The following is a 20,494-nucleotide window of genomic DNA, read 5'->3' as shown; positions in this document are numbered from 1 at the left end:
AACTTGTATCTCTTTCATTCCAGTGCCACTTGTGATTCCAGTAGCCGGAGCGATATGTGGGACGCTACTGGCAGCTGTGATAGTTTTTATTGTTTGGAGGAGGTGTGCCATACGGCGGAGGAAAAATTCAACATACGAGAAAATTGTTTCTGACCACAAGACTAAGATACAAATAGAAAATGGTCATCATGTTCCCATGTCATCTTCTGTTAGGTAAGTAAAACACTGGCAAAAACTATGAATGCATCAAGCTGTATATGTTTGCATGGCTTTGTAGTGTATGTTTCATAATCCAGGTTTGTATGAATCCGAAATACACTTAGGCTTTTGTTATACACCTAAATGACTGTCTCCATTTTTTTCGTAGTATTAACCTCAGTTACATGTGTATTTTTTTTAAAGTTTTAGACGACGGATTTAAAGCATCCCGAGTATTACATACATCAAAGTAATTTTATTTCTTAAGTATCTTAAACGTATATATACAAGTATAAGTGCTCTTTCATTGTTTCAAATATGCGTATTACAATCTGGAGTCGGGGAAACAGAATTCTCAAAAGCAGAGGCTTGAACGAAATAATGAGAATGGATATTGTGAATATGTCAAAGAGAAAACAACCCCACCGGGATTAAAAATGCCAGCTTAAAGCCACCCATGGGTCATCAATGAAAGACAAGGAAAATTCTCATACCACGGGGCAGGCTGCAGCTGGCCCCAAAACAACATTATACACATGTGCAGCGAAATAATTGCCCCTTTTTACTCCAGCAACATAAAAGTAAACTAAAATTGAAAACGAAACAAAACATATATAAATTCCTGACTTCGCATTGGGAGGGAGACGGCGGAATTAAAGTACTTTGGTGTGATCACAATCCTCTCCATTTTAAATCTGGCCACTGTGGAAAAAATTATAATTAAAACACACCTAAAATTCAGTTCAAAATGGTCTGAATCCCTTGTTAAAAAGAAAAAAATAAAGAAACTGATTATACATTACGTAGTTTTACTAACTAAAGCCCTTCCGCATGCAACCTCGATGAAATTCAGGCATAAGCTGTTCTTTCTAAATCGTTCCAGGTTTTCCCCATTGTTTTCCTGCCTGCCTCTAAATATCTTCTACATGTATTGCATTTCATGTTCCCAGTGTTGCTGCATTAGAAGTAGAAATGATAATCAGCCTTCTTAAAGAAGACCCTCCTTTCCCATGAGCGGAGTTTTATGTTTCTTCTCTCAATAGCGTTTCTGTAATCATTTGAATTTTTACTGAACTAGGTGGTTATCTCAGAGCCAAATCCTCAACCAGGAGATTTATTGTCAAGGTTTTCTTCTTCTAGAACGGTTACTAATAAAGCCATCTTTTCCTGGTTTTATATAAGAGTTTCTTTCCCCTAGATAAGTTAAATCTCGAGTCAACGACCCCCATCTGGCCGACAGATTGTATGTTATACGAATGCACAAAGAAATGACTACTAGAAGTTAATTGACATACCAGTTCTAGATCAGTTTAAACCTTAGAAAAGTTATGTCCTCAACGTATATGATATCAACCCAATTCTTGCCGTGCGGGGTTGAGAACCTTGGTACATCATACAATAAGGACACAACCCATGCCATATTTATGCTTCTTAATATAATGTGTAAGTTTCCATATACAGACCCTAAGAACGAATCAATATTAATACCAAAAAATGCTATCTTTAACGATTTGACAACGCCGTCATGTCTTTTTCACTATTCATTTAATAAATTTGTGTTTCTAGCAAAGGGTTTGTCATTTATTCAGTTTAGATAAGCTATGATCATGTTTGAAGTCCATGACATTAATAATATGTGATTTAGGTGTTTATCTAGGATACTTTTGATAAATGTACGGTTTGGGTTTCTTCGTAATATTTTTAAAATAGTTCCTATTACTGTATTCAATCATTTACATATGACGTTATGATGAATGTCTTAAAATCATACTGCATGTTCATTAAATGTAATACGCATGCCTGATGAATACGTACAAATTAGTGAAAGCATTCCCTCTCCTTGCATTGCATTTAATGTAAAATACTTGTTAGCCTGAGTATCATCGTACTTTAATTGCAAAGGATGGTGCTACAGACTAGCCATAAACCAAACAGTAATTACAAGTTATCGAAAAACAATTGTCGAATATCCCAACTGATATATTGCGGCAATTGACGTAAATAAGCTTGACATTAGTGAATGATTGCTAGGCCACAATTCAGATTCCTAACCTTCTTAAAACGAACATCAACCAATTTGGAAGGACGCATATCAAAATGCTCTGCAGGCAGTAACCGTCTTGATTTTACGATCCTATAAACTGTTCATTTACACCTTTGTCTTGCAGCTATGGTATTCTTTATTGATATTGCTATTTTGAATTAGAAAAGAAGATGGAAAGTACTGTCACGTCGTGGTTTACACTAGCGACAAATCTAATATAGCACTTAAAGTAAAAACAGTTTCAGGCAAACAGAAAGCCTTCTTAAATATCCATAAATGAAAGAAATGCGTTGTATTAATTTTAGCAATAAATAAAAACGTTCATTCTCTATGTTTTAAGCTGTGCGCTTAAACGTTTTACTATTTAAGCAGCAGTCTTTGTAAAAATCATGCAAAACCTGAAAAAGGCTACATATTTTTATTTTTTAATTAAGTTGTTTTATAGGTCTATACAATGAAATGTGTTATTATTCATTCAAATCTGCCTGCTCTTAGAAGATAATCAAAATTGAAAATCCAATAGATTATATTGTATTTTAGTGTCATTTACAGAGTTATCTCCCTTAATTTTGAAATCTACAAATCTACAGTGCATTCTATATAATCTTTATCTGCTAAGAACATGGGTAAGATGAAAAACTTAATGTTTATTTCTGTTTACTATGGTTATTCAAACAAAATATCAAAAATAAAAAAAAATATGTAGGCTTCTACCCATGAATGATTCTTAGCTGGAGTGCTCTTAAATACAATGATAAATCGCGTCGATGTCACTTTCGAACCTGAACGCTCGTTTTTGTTTTTTGTTTTTCGCCGTTATGAGTGTTAGTAGTACTGCATTAACTGCTGAATCATTTATGATATGTAAAATCATTTATATACTTGTATTTACAATATGGTATACAATGAAGGATTCTTTCATCTGTGATGGACATATAATTTAACAATCTTTGGAAGTCAACTTCATAGCACACTGATGTTGTTGACAGTAAATAATACAATGTACACAACAAGCAAAATGTAGAACATCTATACTGTCCTTATTTTTTAAAATGTCTGTAGAAGGTCCTTGTTTCATGTAATCGTTCTGCTTGTACTTTATAACTCATAAGTATGTAATTTGTTTTACTGAGAAATTTGACCTTATCAATGTTCTTATGGATCAGTTATGAACATTCAATAAAAGATCCATGTTAAATCACAAGATTAGTTTCATTATTGGGAACTTTATTTTGAAACCTGAACCGATTCATATTAATCTAAATGTTTCATTTGTGGTCTTACAAAATTGAATTTACCCAATTATAAAACGAATTATTTTAATGTGATTTGTTATGACAGAAAATTAAATGATCTCTTCTCCTATTGCCGATTAAACAAACAAAACAGATTCATATTGAGACTGTACATTTATTGAAACTGCCTCCTGATTTTTCTATTTTGTCTATTGAAAAATAATATAAATATTTCATGTGCTTATTGTTTATTGCGCGATGTGGAAAATTTATGCTATTTTTCAAAAGCCAATTCTTATAAATAAATTTTAAAACATATTTTAAACATGAAAAAAAGTAGCTCTGAATTTAACTGAATAGGGGCGTGTCAATATTTTTTTTATTCATTGAGATATAACAACATTATTTTTACCAATCAAATTACAGTATTTTCTCAAAATAATTTATATGAGAATAAATTGAAGTACTATTCTGTGAAAGAATCAGATAAAAGATGGCATGTCATAATTCATGATTCGGTCTTTTTTTACCTCAAATATACTCAATACATCTAGAAAACAATTGAAAATGTGTCCTGAAGAATCTGTGATTTTGACATTTTGTGACTATTTATATAAAAAAAGTGCGGAAAAAATTTTCTGCCATTTTTCCACAGTGCATTTCAACTAAATTCGACATATCAATATCTTATCAAGGTAAACTTTACAAAAGCTTGATTCTCTGGTGGTTATAGGTAACAAAGTATGAATAGTTTTTCTTTTCTTCATATATAATACTTAATAGACTTTTAATATGGAAACAAGACAATAACAGGTATCAAGATCAGTTAGGTGTTCTGACGGCGATATAAAAAATGTAAAACAGTATAATTCAACGTGATATTAGAGAAAAAACGTTTGGAATGAACAACAGCTGACGGTTCCTGTGTTTTATCATGTTCTGTGTTTCAGAGCAGGTTTGGAAATTTTTAATAATATGTAGTATATGTGAGTAAATAATTAGATTTCAAAATATATTAGTATCATATATAGAAAGTGTAATTTGCATTATCGGCATGTATAGATTACCAAACGTTTATTGATAACATGTTTTATTGAAGGCGGATATACATCATTAGGGATATCGCGTTCGATTTCTTGATTGGTCAAATAAATGTTCATTTCTTCAACTGCATCCAGAAGGTTTTTTACAATTACACTCATACCTGTTTTAGCGACCACCTGTATTCAGCAGTAATTAAGTAGCACCCCAACTAAAAATCATACAACATGTGATTCATGGCTAAAAAGCCTACATATTTTTATTTTTTATTTTTTGTTTAAAGTGCCATAGTAAACAGAAATTATCATTCAATTTTTCATATTACCCATGTTCTTAGGAGATAAAAATTATATAAAATGCACTGTAGATTTGTAGATTTCAAAATTAAGGGAGATAACTCTGTAAATGACACTCAAATACAATAGAATCTATTGGATTTTCAATATTGATCATCTACTAAGAGCAGACATATTGGAATGAATAATTATACATTTTATAATATAGACCCATAAAACAACTTAATTTCAACAATAAAAATATGTACCCTTTTTTATGTGTATCGCATTTCTCAGATTTTGCATGATTCTTACAAAGACAGCAACTTAAAATATTGGATTGAAGTTATGCTATGAAGTGCATGCTATGTAACAAAAACCAGTTTATTGAAAATCACTGGACATATGTGAGCAGAATTTTGCTCTCCCCTGAAAAGTCCCTTAATAAAATATTTCCTATCAAATAAAAAAATCTGTTTTATTTTTTTTAACGTTTGTCTTATTGTTCGTCATGGCATATGTAATCCAAAGTCACACAAACAAAGAATGTGTTTTGAGCCTACACTTTGCTGATTCTCAAAATGTAATTATCAGCATCATTTACACGGAAAAGCAAAGGAAATTGGAAAGTATAATTGAAAAAAAAAACGAATGTATTTTCTTAAATTGATTCCCCTTCCGTTCAAACAAAACAGTATCTACTCAAAATTAAAATGACTTATTTTAATGTGATTAGTTTTTGCCAGACAATTTTGTTAAACAAGCAAAATTCAAAGAAACAGAAACCATCTACTTTAGAATGCCTCCCCGTGGATTACATGAACCCATAGTCCCTTTAAAATGACTATTGGATAATAAATTTAAAAGCTTGAATATTGACATTACCGTCAAGAGTGTCGTAGAACTTTCGGCATCACATCCGATTTAAATACAACAAAATTGATGTAACAGAACATTTATAACTAAAACGGAATTGAATTGTGCACAAAAAAACATAATACTCATAGTACTGTATTACATTTTTCCCCAATTCAAATGTATTTATTCTTGGCAATCATTGTTATTACGTGTGCCAGAAATATCACGCTCCATGATGTATAATATCGAAACGCAAACACAGTCGATTGACCCGATGTTTTCATACGATACCCAACATACATGCTGAAATTAGAACATTACAAGTTTCAAGAAGTTTATTTCGCTCAGGAAATCACGAAAATCTTTTTTTTTTTTTTTCAAATTATTCTTATTATACTCTCATCACAAATATACCTATAAACATTTGTTTTTATATCTCTGTACTGATGACCTTTCTTCAAATTCATTCTATGACATCTCAACTATAATTTTTTTAATGTAATTTCATATAATATCTCGCGAGATTCTTTTTAATGGGACTCAATTTTTGCGCTGTATTGTATATTGGAATTTTCTAGCGTATATTTGTATTTTCTTTTAGTCATTTATCAGAACTCAGCTTATGAACATTTTTAAATCAAGGGCTAAATTGAGAAAGTGTAACGAAACACTACGACAAACCTTTATTAATACAAAAATTGCAAATTCCATGTCTGGCGAATGTTTCCTGTCACTTAACGCACGGTTCAGTTTTAAATCAATAACGTTAGTCAATTTACGATTACTTCATCTCAGAAAGAAACGTATTTGACAAGGGAAACTTGTAGTTTAAACTAATCCTTCAAACTTAATATGGCAATGATTTGTTTATGACAAATTTTTATTCCCATTAATGTCAATTTAGACATTTCTGACGGAACAAAGACTATGTTGGTTACATATACCGTCTTATGCGCATCCTTTGAGAATATTCATGTGGTAATTTAGACCGGTTGGCTTTGCATTTCTGAATCTGATACACTTTTAAAAATATAAAGTGGTTTGTATTTTGAGTTATTTTAGTCAACCCCACCCATCAACTTCATAATGATTTTTAGGTACCTATATACCTACTATTTCCGAATCAATTCGTCGCTAAAGGATATTCTGGGATGGTTTTTTTTTCAGTATCAGCCTATACTTGTATCCCACTGGGTCAAAAAGCAAAGAATTTTTGTGACTCAATTATTCGAGCGTCTAAGTTTTACTGTGACAGCATGTGTAAAGAAACTAAATGTATATATAGGTATTGTCAAGTAGCCCAATGATCATGTTTAACAATGGTACCAAGAAAATTGTGGTAGTGCTTAGGTAAACTTATCGTAAAATGAAAAACTGTACCCTTACCCCATCGAAAAATCGCTTGAATTGACATATTTTTTAATGTCAAATCCCTTGGAATATCTATGCTTCAGTAATGGATGATTTATTTTGGTATTTTCTGTTAAATGTTATCATTATCGCAATTTATACTTCTGGGGTTCTATTCATGACTTGTGGCGATTTTCGTAGTCAGAATGGTCAAAATGACTAAAACGGATTTTCGTTTTCCCGTAAATATTGCGTGAACTCCTCCCTTCAGGTTTTTTGGTACACTAAAACATCTAAAATTTGGTATCATTCGATAAATATGAATTTACCAAGAAAAACTAATCTTCAAAAAAAAAAATTATTAACAAAGTTAAAATATTACCCTACCCCTAGAAACATTGCCTGAGTATCAAGCGGGGTTCTCATTCCCAACTAAAAAAATTACATTTGGGTTCATGTTGAGGTAATTTTCATGGGTAGGCGTGGCAATTTTTCACCTAATTGGACTTAGAAAAGTCCAGATATTTTTAACATGGGCTCATTAGAAAGCTATTACTCTATATAATTGTATTTTAACATACAGACGCTTGTTTGAAGTATGGTATTTTTTTAAACCCTGTAAAATGGAAGACAATATGAAATTCCGAAAATTCCCCTTTTTATAAAAAACTCATTATTCTCAAATTAAAACTGAAAAAAAATAAGCACCTGAAATGAGCAGACATGATGAATACATCAATAATTAAAACAACAGTATCCCATACACCGTTTATAAGCTAAAATATTACATTTAGGATCATTTTGAGGATATTTTTCATGGGTAGGGGTTGCAATTTTTCGCCTAATTTAAAATATTTATTACCTGGGCTCATTTGTAAGCAAAGACACTATATAAATGTACTGTATCCCACAAAAGCTTGTTTAAACTACGGTATTTTTTTCCCTTATTTTCAGTTTTATATGGTACCTGTCTTCGCGTTCTGGTCATGTACTTCGATTTTGTCGTATTTGAATTGTTCCTCTTCGGTATTCTTTTTACAAATCTATGCAAAATCAATCATTTATAAAATTCGAAGTTAAGGTGAACGTGCAAAACAACAACATAAGGTTAGGTAAAAAAGGGGAAAGGAAGTAAACAGTAGAAAACAGATGTAATAATGAAAAATGTGCGAACTATTCAAGCGCCAAATTAAAAAAAAATTTTCTAAAAAGTAACACCCAATAATCTGCAATTGACAGATAAAAAGTGCAGTATTAGTATTATAGGTTTTTACATTATTAGGGAAAAAAAATTGACATTTTTTGTCTCATGCCCATAGGGAAGCTGAAGATGGCAATTATTTAAATGTTGAACGGGCAAATATTGAAATGAAAGGTTAAGTAAACAATGTGATAGTTTATATTGTATATAGAACGAATATTTCTGTAACTAACACAAGAAAGTTGCTATTGGGATTTGCAATATTTTACAAAAAGTATAAGTCTAAGCATAATTTAATCGAAGATTGCGTTGTCTGCAAAGATAAATGTATATTGTTCATCGTCCTTTAGGATCTCTGTTTTTTCTAGAAGAGGTCACATGTATTTTTCTGCGTAATTTATATATTTTATTGGTTTTACAGTCATCATTCACCATCATGGTACAATTTATTGGGAAGAAACCGCGTGCGTACAATGTTCACTATGTTCGAGGTAATCATGACATTACTTAAGTGAATGAGTCATCAAGGGAACCAAGATTCTAGCGAAAGTCAAAAGAACGCAATCCAGGTTTGAAGTCCAGACAGGGAAAACAGACCCACACAACAAAGAAAATAAAATTACTAAAATAATACGTACAGAGAAACAAAAATTAATCAGAAACTCGGACTCTACTAAAAAATGGGAACAATACACTTTCCTAAATTTCTACCTGTAGGCAATAATTAATGTCGTGTTCAACTTATTTATTTACAGTACCTGAACTGGTCGTCGCTTCAAAAAATCAGTCATCGATCCGTCAAACCGATCCATTAAACTGATGATTGAATCACGTGACCACAAAATGGTTGATATATTTAACGGATTCTGTTGTTTTATTTTACACATATCAACATAATGCAGTAGATTTAACATCAATTGATACTTTTATTTTACATCTGTTATAAAACAAAATATAAATAAACAGTATATAGCTACCGAAGCGTTGGAAATGCATATGATCTTTATTTAGTTTCATTAAACAATAAAAAAAAATTCGAAACCAAGCATTTTTCTTATATTTTTTTAAATTTTTATTTTTAAAGACCCATTACTTTAATACTTTTAGCAAATATTTGTCCTCAAATGTTACTACAAAAGAAATTCATTTTTACATTTTAAATACCTTGTGGCTGGTTATATTGGAAGATGTAAGACAAACCGAGTAAAAACACTAAAAGTACCTAATATATCACACTAGAATCATAAATAGTGCGTTTTGTTGTTGTATTTTCCCACCACTGTCCGAGGTAAGGAAACGAGTTGACCGCTCACAAACATGGTTTAAGGAGGTAGACCTAGGATAAGGGACATAAATCATGAAATCAGTGATATGTTTGTATCATATTAAATTCCATCAAACCCTATCAAGCTTTCGTTTGAAGCAGAATAAAATGAATCCAAGTTAATAAGATGCTTACATACGATCGATATAAAATACTGAATACAAACGTTCCAATGATTGTAGTACTTGTCATTACTACATCTCCTTCTTTTATAAAAATTAATTATTGGGTATATCAAGTTTCATTCAAACATTATATCTGTTCGTTTGCGCAAGTAACGGTTAGTTTAAAACTGTAAATATATTTTGCAGTTTTTTATACGTTTTATTCCTATTTCATTTAATCACTTGATATTTTGTAAGTTTTAATGGTAATTCCATTATGTATCCATCTGCATCATGAGAACCGATTTAGTCACCAAGTTTTATAGTGTTTGACATTCTATGAGGAACTCAACGAGTGTCGTCAGAAAAACAAAGGACACTTAATCTACATGTGCTCCTTGTTTATACACTTATAAACTTAATGAAGTGTGGGTTATATGTTTATTGTGTTTCTATGTTTTCATTGCGCCATTTGTTGTTGTGTGTGTCGATTTCTTTGTCTGGTCGTAATCACTAGGTTATGTTCCTTCTTTTTGACCTTTCGATTCCCTGCTTCCTTGATTTCTCTTAACAAAAAAAAAAATAAATGAATAAAAAAATCAAAAACTGTACTTGATGTTTTTTTTTTTCTCAAATCATTTTCTTGGATAAGTAAGAGTAATCAAGGAAACCAAGATTATAGCGGTAATCAAAAGAATGTAATCCAGGGACAAAGACCAGACATGGAAAACAGACATACACAACAAAGAACATAAAGTAACTAAAATTATACATACAAAGTAACAAAAGTAAATGAGCAACTCGGACTCCACTAAAAACTGGGAGCAAGGACCAGGTGCACCGGTAGGGTAAGCGTCCTCTGCTTTTCTAGAAACTCCCGTAAAAGTACATCATAAAAAAAACACTCAGCGCTATGGGTATTTAAACTTATCTCATATACTTTTATGCAGAATTTTGATTCTCAAACCATTTATCCGTCATGTAGCGAGAAAGACAATTTCGATTATAAAGAAAAAAATATGATTTATTGGTTATATAACCATACACGAACGGATAAAATAAACTGCCTTGTCTTTGACTCATTCATAATCTACAAGAAGCATTCTACTGCATTCTTCCAAATTGACCTGACCATTATCTTGACATTCATGTACTAATTTATCATCGTTAAGAGATAAGTATCTTGAGGAAGTATAGCTTTTAACAAGATTATGACAGTTTAGAGTGTATAATTGATAAAGACAGATGATACATACAATGTGGAACATTGCAGTAAGAAAATCTTAAACCTCCTGGTATCTTTTGCATGCCATATTAATCCAGCGGTATAGACAGATGATACATACAATGTGGAACATTGCAGTAAGAAAATCTTAAACCTCCTGGTATTTTTTGCATGCCATATTAATCCAGTGGCAGTTTATTTGATGGCTGATCCAAGGGAGGGTGGAAAAGTCGGTTCGACAGAAACTTCTAGTTATGATTTCAATGACTACACAATTATATGACTCCGATAAATCATCCTTTTGTATAACCACTAAAATAATTATGTCGTTTTAAATTTAAATTAAGAAAATACGTTGTTTTTTTTTTCAATATCAGCCTAAATGTTCATAAGGTTAGTAATCAAGACAATAAGTGATTAGCAAGGGCATATTGGCTTGGAATCATTATTTGTTGTGGAATCAAATCGAAATATATTTTAATACATTGTTGCTTCTTTGAACCCATTCAAAGTATGATAGAGATATGAAAGATTACCTTCCTGCTAAACAACCGCCTGTGAGTGGACTGAAAACAACAGTAAATCAATTTTGTTCAGATTTAATTTTGGCATTATTAATACAGGCATTGTACCTTTCTCTTGAACTGACCATTTTTATTTTGCCGAGGCACTGGTAGAAACCAGAATTTCTTCTTTTTGTTTTACCCAAAAACAGTATTTTTTTATCTTAATACTTTTTAAGAACTCAGAGAACTTTTCCTTTCTTATCTTAGGCACCAAAATAGGTTAAAAATAAAAATAGTTTAAGCTAGTGTTTAAATGTTATAAGTGCATTCGCTGTTTTTATTCCCATGCACGGGTTTCCGAGTAAATCTTTTGTCTGCCTTAGGCAATTAAATAGCAAAATATATTTCCTTTTAATCCTTGTCATGATTCTAACTGGAAAATACGCCGGAAATGAGAAATTCTATACGTCTTTTAGACCCCTAAAATTGCTTCTATTACACGTCCACAAAGGAAATCCTATACCTCCAAAGCATATAACAAACTCATTATTTCTCTCACTGAATTTTAAGAATAGCTAAAGGTTTGTTCAATTTTGTCTTCAAATATGTCGAGAAAAATTATTTCACATTCATATTACCCCGGCTTTTAGAAATTAAATCCAACGAGGATATTTTGACCCCCCTATCAAAAATGTACGATGATAAATTTAATCGTATTTGATTATTCAAAAGATCATAAACACAACAACACTAAAATTATTTTATCCTTGCGACATGTTTTAATCGATATATGAAATATATACCACAGCAGTGTATATGCTATGTTTGTAATTAACTTATAAATATAAATGCGATTCTTTTTTTTTTTTTCGGAAATATGTAAACTGCGAAACTGTATTCGCTCTGATATTAAATGCCTAAAGACACTAGTTGAAACGATTCTTTGTTGACTCCATACCACTGATAACATAAAAGACTGGAAATTCAGTAAGTTTCTACGAAACGATACGACATACATTAAAATATGGGATAGTTTTTGTGCTGATAACGTAGCCATTAAAAGCCTTTCTCAGGTCGCAAATTGCAATTATTCACAGAATCTGATTCGCTGCTTCTCGTATTCCACCGGAATCTATTGTGTCATGATTTGATGATTAATGTTACACGGAAAACGGCTACTTTATTTCTCGTTTGACGACATAAATGTAAGGTTCTAACGAGGACATACGTAATGGAACGGTAAGTCACGGCATACTATAACTCTACAACAATATATTTCATCAAGATTTAATAATTTTGTTTTTGGTTATTATTGCTCATTTGAAATTTGATTTTATCAAATACTAAACTTATATATTATACAACTTCCATTTTATGATATGTTAAACAAATCAAATCTCTGATATTAACCATTTTTATCTATGAATAACTAATCACATATTTTGATTTCAAAGCTTCCTGTTTTTTTCATGTTTAAATTTCAATTAGGATTTTATACCTGCTTAAGTGACAATGGCTGTATAAAAAGAAAACAATTAAGTATTGTTTTGTATGATAATTGCCTTTTTTTAGCTAAGATATACACTACGTAATGCATTAATAATACACAATTTGTATTCGAATCAATAAGGCGTCCTTATTATTTGTTGCTAATAACAAGACAGCTTTAATTAAACTATTCTCTCCAAATGCATTTTTATAACTATTTTTCATATAGTTTTCCTGAAACTCGTTGTTTACCAAAGATTGGTGAATTGAATTGACCAACACGTCGCTGTTTAATAATATTTCTGAAATTGATTAGCGTTTAAAAAATATTCCAAGAAGAAATTTTTCAGCAAAGTTGATAAAGTGATGATGTTCGTATGTATCATTTGCATCTACTCGGTATAAGGTAAACTACTTTTATATATATATACCACTATGATAAATGAAGTTGAACGATTTTTTAATTGGTTTCGCAACTTGCTTTTGCATAGAAAGTTAACTATCATCATTTGCTTATTCTATTTGAACATCGTCTGGGACTTACTATTAACTCCATGTGGTATTTGCTTGAGTTGTTATATTCATAATAAGTTATTCTGATTGCTTTAATGCATATTGTTTGGTTTGAGTCGATTCCAAAAAGCCTTTTTGCGACAGTTAGTCATTTTTTTGCTCTGCCATTTTGTTCCGTTCCTCTTTACCCCAACGTCTTGGGGCTTTTCGCAATCTGTTTGATGGATACTGGAACTTTACATATTTACATCTCAGCATGAGCAGTCCACGGCGCACCAAATACTTCGAAAATAATTTGTAAAAACCATTTAGATAAAAATCCCTGAGTGATATCCATTCTTGATTCGTAAGACAAAAGTAATTCGATTGATAACATTGAAGTGAAAAGGAACATTTAGAGACAATTAATTATTGTCGTTGTAAAAACGTCCAATCGCCGTTATTTCAATAAAATATTTTGCATGCCAAGGTTACAAACTGCTTCCTAATATCAATGCTCAAAACGGTATTTATACATAGAAGTTAATAAATCATTTCAATTTTAATTACTTCATGATATGATAAGATTCCCAATCGCATCTGAAAATACATAACGGCAACCCCAACTTTTCATTCAAACAGTCAAAGTATTCGAAGTACGAAATAATAGTTATTAGAGATACTATACCTCGTCCGATCAGCTGTCATCAAACATAATAAAACCGTGATCGAATCGGTCATTCGTTATCCACCAGTCATCGATCATTCTATCAGCGGTCATCGATTTGTCAAATAGGTGCGCGGATCGGTTCAGGGACTGCATGCCAAATTGAGGAACGGTATATGCGAGAGAGTTCAACTCTTTAGCATAAAGGTTTAATCTTTCGTGCAAGAGTTCGTAATGTACGCATTATATGTTATTCCGTAGATATAATAGCATCTTAATTTGAGTTGTTGCAACTCATCACATCAGACCACAATTGTAGGTTCTTAGGACAGCTTCTACGTCAAGATATGAAAGCACACAACCCTGATACTTAACCTCGTCTATCATGGCCATATATAATATAATATGTCTGGTAGCTGAATTAACTTAATAAAGTGAGAATGAATATAGTGTATAACATCAAGGAGAATCTTGTATTCAAGAATAAAGACAATTTTCTATTTATGGTAATACAAATCGATTCCATCTAGCGAGATCAAACCCTAGAAAAAATTAAATCTTTTGAGGAGTCGAAATGAGAGCGTTTCATATGGGAATGTACTTTCTAATATTACTCTTAAGCTGATTTTTCTGACTTCAATACACGCTGCAGTCCTCAGATCAACACTGTGATGAATTATTCGTAATATTATGAGTGGCAAGAGAGGTAATGTCGTCTTATATGTAAACTTTAAAATCAAAAATGAATATTTGCGTATCTACACTATTTTCTAAATTTTACTGCTTAATCAATTGTTGTTAGATTTCCATAGTTGCGTTTAGCGGGTAATTTTCGCGGGACGGTTATTTTGGCCGATTTTGCGCTTGTCTAAAAACATAAAAACATCCACAAAATATTTCCCTTGGCCGTTGGTTCCATGTGTACTTTGTGCACCACTTATGATCAGCTTAAATAAGAAACGCAAAAGTTTTTCGTATAACTTATTTTCCTAAAAATCGCCAAATTTTACATCCTCCATATGGTTGGTTTTTGTCTATTCTCCGAATGAGTAGATGTCTTAAACTTTACTGCGATACACACTATATTACCTTATCATCTTTAGATAATTTATATAATAATTTGTACTCATTACATGAATGAATTCTATAACGATTCTCTGCATGTAGTTTATCATTTATCAACTATTTCAACAATTTGCAAGAAACAGCCAAGTTTCATAACTCATATAATATGCTATGAATGTATAACACCATTATCTGTTGTAAGTACTGCTGTTATGTTAAAAAACTCATTTTATCTTGTTAGATAAGCGATCAGTCTACTGGAAGCCATTATTTTGACACAATTACTTTCAATTTGTAGTGTTTCGAGACAAAAAAAATAAAAAAAAGTAGTTGGATTTTTTTATATTCTTCTCCCGTGAGCTTTGGCTCAGTTGCGTTAGAAAAGGACATCTTTTACTTACCAGTTGTCCGAATCCTCATTTCCTTACGTCTAGTTGTGACAGGTGGAATTTATTTTTATTCATTTAGAAACACAAAGCGTGTTTTGGGATTTGTGGACTTGGTTCTACCTTTTTATGTTTTTCCCGTTCCTGGTTTGTTGCCAAATGAATTGTCAATGTAGAACAATTAATATGTCGATTATAGTACAATGTCATTAATTATGTTCAATTAAATGAAAAAAACAGTTATTATATTACATAATGTGCAAATTTAGAGGAATGATAATGAATTATTAGCTAAATTTTATAATTGATAAACATTTACATGTCACTTGGGATAATTTGTAAATTATTTCAAACCATGTGGTTGTACTCATACTATTTCCTGCAACTTTAAGCTAAACCCTAAAAATCAGTTTGAAATAAGTACACATATTATAGTTTTTCCCAAAACGATTTATGACTCCAAATGATGTTTTGTTTCTTTTAAAGATACTACATTACAACATGCTATGTATCCTATAGTTATCGTTCTGAAATTGGACATGAATTATATCTTTCAAAGACTCCGTTTCATGAAAATCATTATGTTCAGTATGCACACATAAATACAAATGACGACATTGCATTGTATCATGCATATTTGTTACTATCAATACGTATTTACTATCAATCATTTTTAGTGTGACATTTAAAGCATATGTATTCTAAAATATATATACCATGCCAAAAGTATGTAACTTTTTGTTTATCAAAAACAAATTGGTGTACATATTTGTTTTCAAGGTCTTTGAGGTGATTTTTCTTTGAACAACTTCCACCCGACACCTAATCTCGGATCGCCTAGCTTCCTAGACACCATAGTTCAGAAACACTGAATTATAAGAAGGCCCAATCTGATCGAGGGACTGCAATAATTGATTTTAGTTACTTTATGTTCTTTGTTGTATATGTCTGTTTTCCATGTCTGGTCGTTGTCATTGGATTATATTCTTTTGATTACCGCTATAACCTTGGTTCAATTGATTAATCTTTCTTTCGGAACAACCTGATAGCTTGCAACTATTCTAAGCGTCTTTGAATTGCTTGCTTTATTTGAGTACAAGCTTCAAAAAATGACTTGTGTTTTTTAAACTTCCATCTAAACTTCCCTATCGTTCACTTTGCGTGTCATTTTGAATGAATATAAAAAAAATATGTCAGACATTCTCTGTTTGTTTTCCCTTTGTTTCAGTTCTGTTTTAGTTTTTGTTTGTTTGTTTTTGTGTTCGTTTCCGTTTTTATTTTCAATCCACTGTAATTCAGCCAATGTTTGACTTTTTATAACTGAAACTGAAGTACACCAATATTTGACAATCCACATTCTTAACTATTATAGCTCAAAAACAAGTTAATGGGTTTTATTGTTTTAAGTTCAGTGTGTGGTTGTGAATGATGATCTTTCTGTACACGTTGCGATAATTAGTCGAACGTTAATCTACAAGTTACTTGTAGCGGCAGACGTTCGTTTTTTCTTTGAAACCGCTTCAGACGTGCAATTCGAAATTCTAGGAAATTTGTCAAAGCAATTTGCATAGTTTTGATTATCGAAAAACATCGTCTAAATTATTTACTTATTCGTCTTGGCAACATCAGACATTTTCTGAGTTGAATGCAACTCATAGAACTAGTTGTAAAGTCGGGGATTGTCTTTAGCTTGTTCTATTATATAATGGGCACAAGGTCTTAATTGCTGAAAATGAAGTACGATTACATTTTGAACAGCTTTGTCCAAAAGTGCTGTTACTTACATAAAAGAAATGGAGCTTTTTCCTCAGGATTATGTATCGAGCGTCAAGTTACCTGTCGTTAACCTTTAAACATTGGAATGTATTTTATGCAAATTGATTAAATTAAAAAATACCGATCATATAAATAATGAAAATGTTGGTGTTTGTTCACGTGTTTCAATGAGTAATCTCTAATTAGCACCATTAAAACAAACTATTCAGGAAGTTCAAGATTAAAACGTGAATTGTGTACAAGAAATACTCAAAACTAAAATAAAATCAATGTAATATGAAAAATATAGTACCAATAAGTACACCAAAGATTTTCAAAGGAGAAACATTATTCCCAGTAGACCCGTGTTTGATATAAGGAACGAAAGTTCAGCGCAAGTATAAATCATATACCTTGTTGCTATTAAGATATATATATATATATTCAAATATATGTATGTATCGCAGCGCCTCGTATCAAACTCAATTATGATTAACATAAAGACTGATTAATTCAAACCAGAAAAGGCTGAACTCACTTGTCATTCGACAGAAGCAATTAATGCTTTGACGACATGTAACTGAACTATGGCATGGTAAGTTATGATATAGAAGAAAACTTTTTGCTGTTTAATGCTCGGTCAATATTTTTCTTCATTGTCTTAGACAATGTTTTAATCAATGATTTTTAACCATATTTTCCTGATTAGTCACCTATAAAACAAATCAATTGTATTATTTCAATAGAACTTAAACACAAGGTCTTCATACACTCTTATTCAGTAGGTGCTTGATAGGGACTTTTTCTATATTTTAGTTTTAGGCACATGCACTCAAATATATTTGCTTTTACATCTTTTTCATGTATTTTGTTCTAAACTGCTGAAGAAAGTGAACTCCTTGAAACACGTATTTGATATACCGTATAGTGGGTGGCTAATTTTGGCATGTTTTGGTGGTCTTTCTAAAAACGCCTAAAGTAAATTCCGCGAAATATTTTTTCTAAGGTATTTGTAGCACAAACTAAGCTCAAAATTAGAATGACCAAAGTCTTTTGCATACTTTTTGGCCTCAAAATCGCCAAATTTTACGGGATATTGGAATTGGCAGTATCGAATAAGTGGCAGATTAATCAAGGGAACCTAGGTTCCCGCGGAAATCAAAATAATGTAATCTAGGGACAAAAACCAGACATGGAAAACAGACAAACACAACAAAGAACATATAGTAATTACATACAAGGTAACAAAAGTAGATGAGCAACTCGAACTTCATTACAAACTGAGAGCATGGCCCATGTGCATCGGGAGGGTAAGTGTCCTTTGTTTTTAGATGCGTTTTATCGACCAATAAATTGTCAGTAAATATTGCTTGAATGTTTGTCTGCTGTTAAGATTAAACAATGAAAAAGACGAAATAGGAAGCTGAAACGTCTTTAAAAGCTGTAAAAACAAACCCATGTTTAATTGAAAGAAAAATATACAAAACCAAACAATTTTTTATTACCAAATAATAATGCCTTAACCAAAGTGTTCTAAAATGATCCATGTTTTCGAAATATACTTATTGACCACTAAATTTGGACATACCTTCGATGCAAGCAATTGTCAAGTGAAATGGAAGGTTTTGCCCCTTTAATAACATTAAAAGCTGCAAGCCGGTATCAGCAAATAATCATCGACTGACAATTATTGGTTACTGGCACGTCCTCCACGACAACATCGTCAATATCAGCCCGTTAATCGGAAAAGGAAGTAAGTTTATAAAGAAAAAAATGTTAGATGTAGAAATCGCGGTCAAATTTCACTTTAAACGGTCATCTAGAGTTTTGTAACGATTAATATATGTGATATGCATTGTTCCCTTGCATTAACTTTCGACTAATATGGGACCACGTTCAGAGAGCTAGGATTTAATATGGAAGAATCATGTTGATACACGGGCCGACATTGGAAATACAATGTAATATTTGTGTTTGCCTTTTGATTCCATCATAAACATAAAAGTTTTATGCAAAAATATTACGCAAAACATATTTTCTTTTGAATATATCTTCGTTTGAGCATTCACAACGTTCTGAAAATGCAAGAAAGGCACTATTTTGACAAACACGTACACAGAAAATTAAAAGCAATAAAAAGTAATATCAGAAAAAGTTGTGATATGCTAATTTCTCCGTTTCTTGCTTATATCACTTGACGGCTGCATTTATTTTAATAAAACAAATATAATTTTATTTCACCTTTATTTCAAGTAGTTCGATCGAGAATATTTAGCGTTTACCAAAGTGCTATTTCATACCACAAAATGAGATTCGGCAAAAATTAAACATTTTAGGACAACAACAGACATTTCGTACCACATTTTTTTCAGATATTCGGTATTTAGACGTTGAACCGATCGTATCCCTTATATTTTGTTTTGTAGTTAACGACTATAGGTTTATGTTTAGAAAAAATGTGAAATCTTACCAACCCAAAAATGATTTTAGCTAAAAGTGATTATAAAAACCATAAATGAAATTTATGACTAGACTTGTTTGAACATTTGATTAACTTGCAGATAATCAGACTATCCTTGTTTGTACAAATAATTCATAACCCAATAAACTGGCTTACAACTGTATATTACCCTAATCAATTGCCTGTCTGATGGTTTATGTATTGCAAAACGTTATGACAATTAAATTATCCCGAGTCGTATATCACTTCAAATGTAGTTCTGGCTATATTTGAGTCCATATGAAAATGTTTATCTTTTAAGAACAAACTTTGATCCAAATGAGTTTTGTAGATGACTTGGAGTGTGTATGTATTGTTGATATGCATGTTTACCTCTGCAAATAGATTTACATATAAAATTAAAACATGGCAATGTTCGTTAAACTGACCTAGTTTGTCTCAATATTTTTACACAAAAAAAGTTGGATACTGACGTACTGACTTCAAAACATATCGTAATTTTTTTTATTTTAACATTTTCAACTATCCGATTTTTAAGTGACGCCGGATATCGTGTATGTAGATCATGCTTGTTTCACGTGTTCACGTTTAGGCCATTTTTTCATGGTTTTTTACGTTTTTGAATCATCCCACTGCTGACCTTTTGAAAATGATATTTTTAAATACACATGTTGATGTCCATGACCTTAAACCTTGCTTTGATGTAGTATGTACTTGAGAAAAAAACTTCAGCAATAAGATGAATCAGAAAATTACTCATCTACACTTGCATTATTACACTCACTTGTTCCTAGACACAAGATTAAAACATGTTTGTCT

The 20,494-nt window shown here is 31.5% G+C and overlaps 1 protein-coding gene across 6 annotated transcripts in view; it reads left to right on the top strand.

Moving 5' to 3' along the window:
* LOC148620162 (synaptotagmin-15-like) overlaps window positions 1-20,494 on the top strand; it is a 170,416-nt gene that overhangs the window by 98,207 nt on the left and 51,715 nt on the right. For 4 of the 6 annotated variants that reach the window (XM_088580790.1, XM_088580792.1, XM_088580793.1 and 1 more), the window contains one exon: window positions 24-213. In XM_088580790.1, the coding sequence (XP_088436916.1) occupies window positions 24-213 (190 nt within the window). Of the gene's footprint in view, window positions 1-23; window positions 214-12,371; window positions 12,601-17,751; window positions 17,810-20,494 lie in introns of those variants that run through there. The other 2 variants (XM_088580795.1, XM_088580796.1) reach the window with 2 other exon arrangements.

This window comes from Perna viridis, chromosome 4 (genome assembly GCF_037379345.1).
Source record: "Perna viridis isolate PV_CMFRI_1.1 ecotype Kerala chromosome 4, ASM3737934v1, whole genome shotgun sequence".
NCBI lineage: Eukaryota > Metazoa > Mollusca > Bivalvia > Mytilida > Mytilidae > Perna > Perna viridis.
Note: the sequence above shows the minus strand (reverse complement) of the source record. Positions and strands in the feature narration are given on the sequence as shown.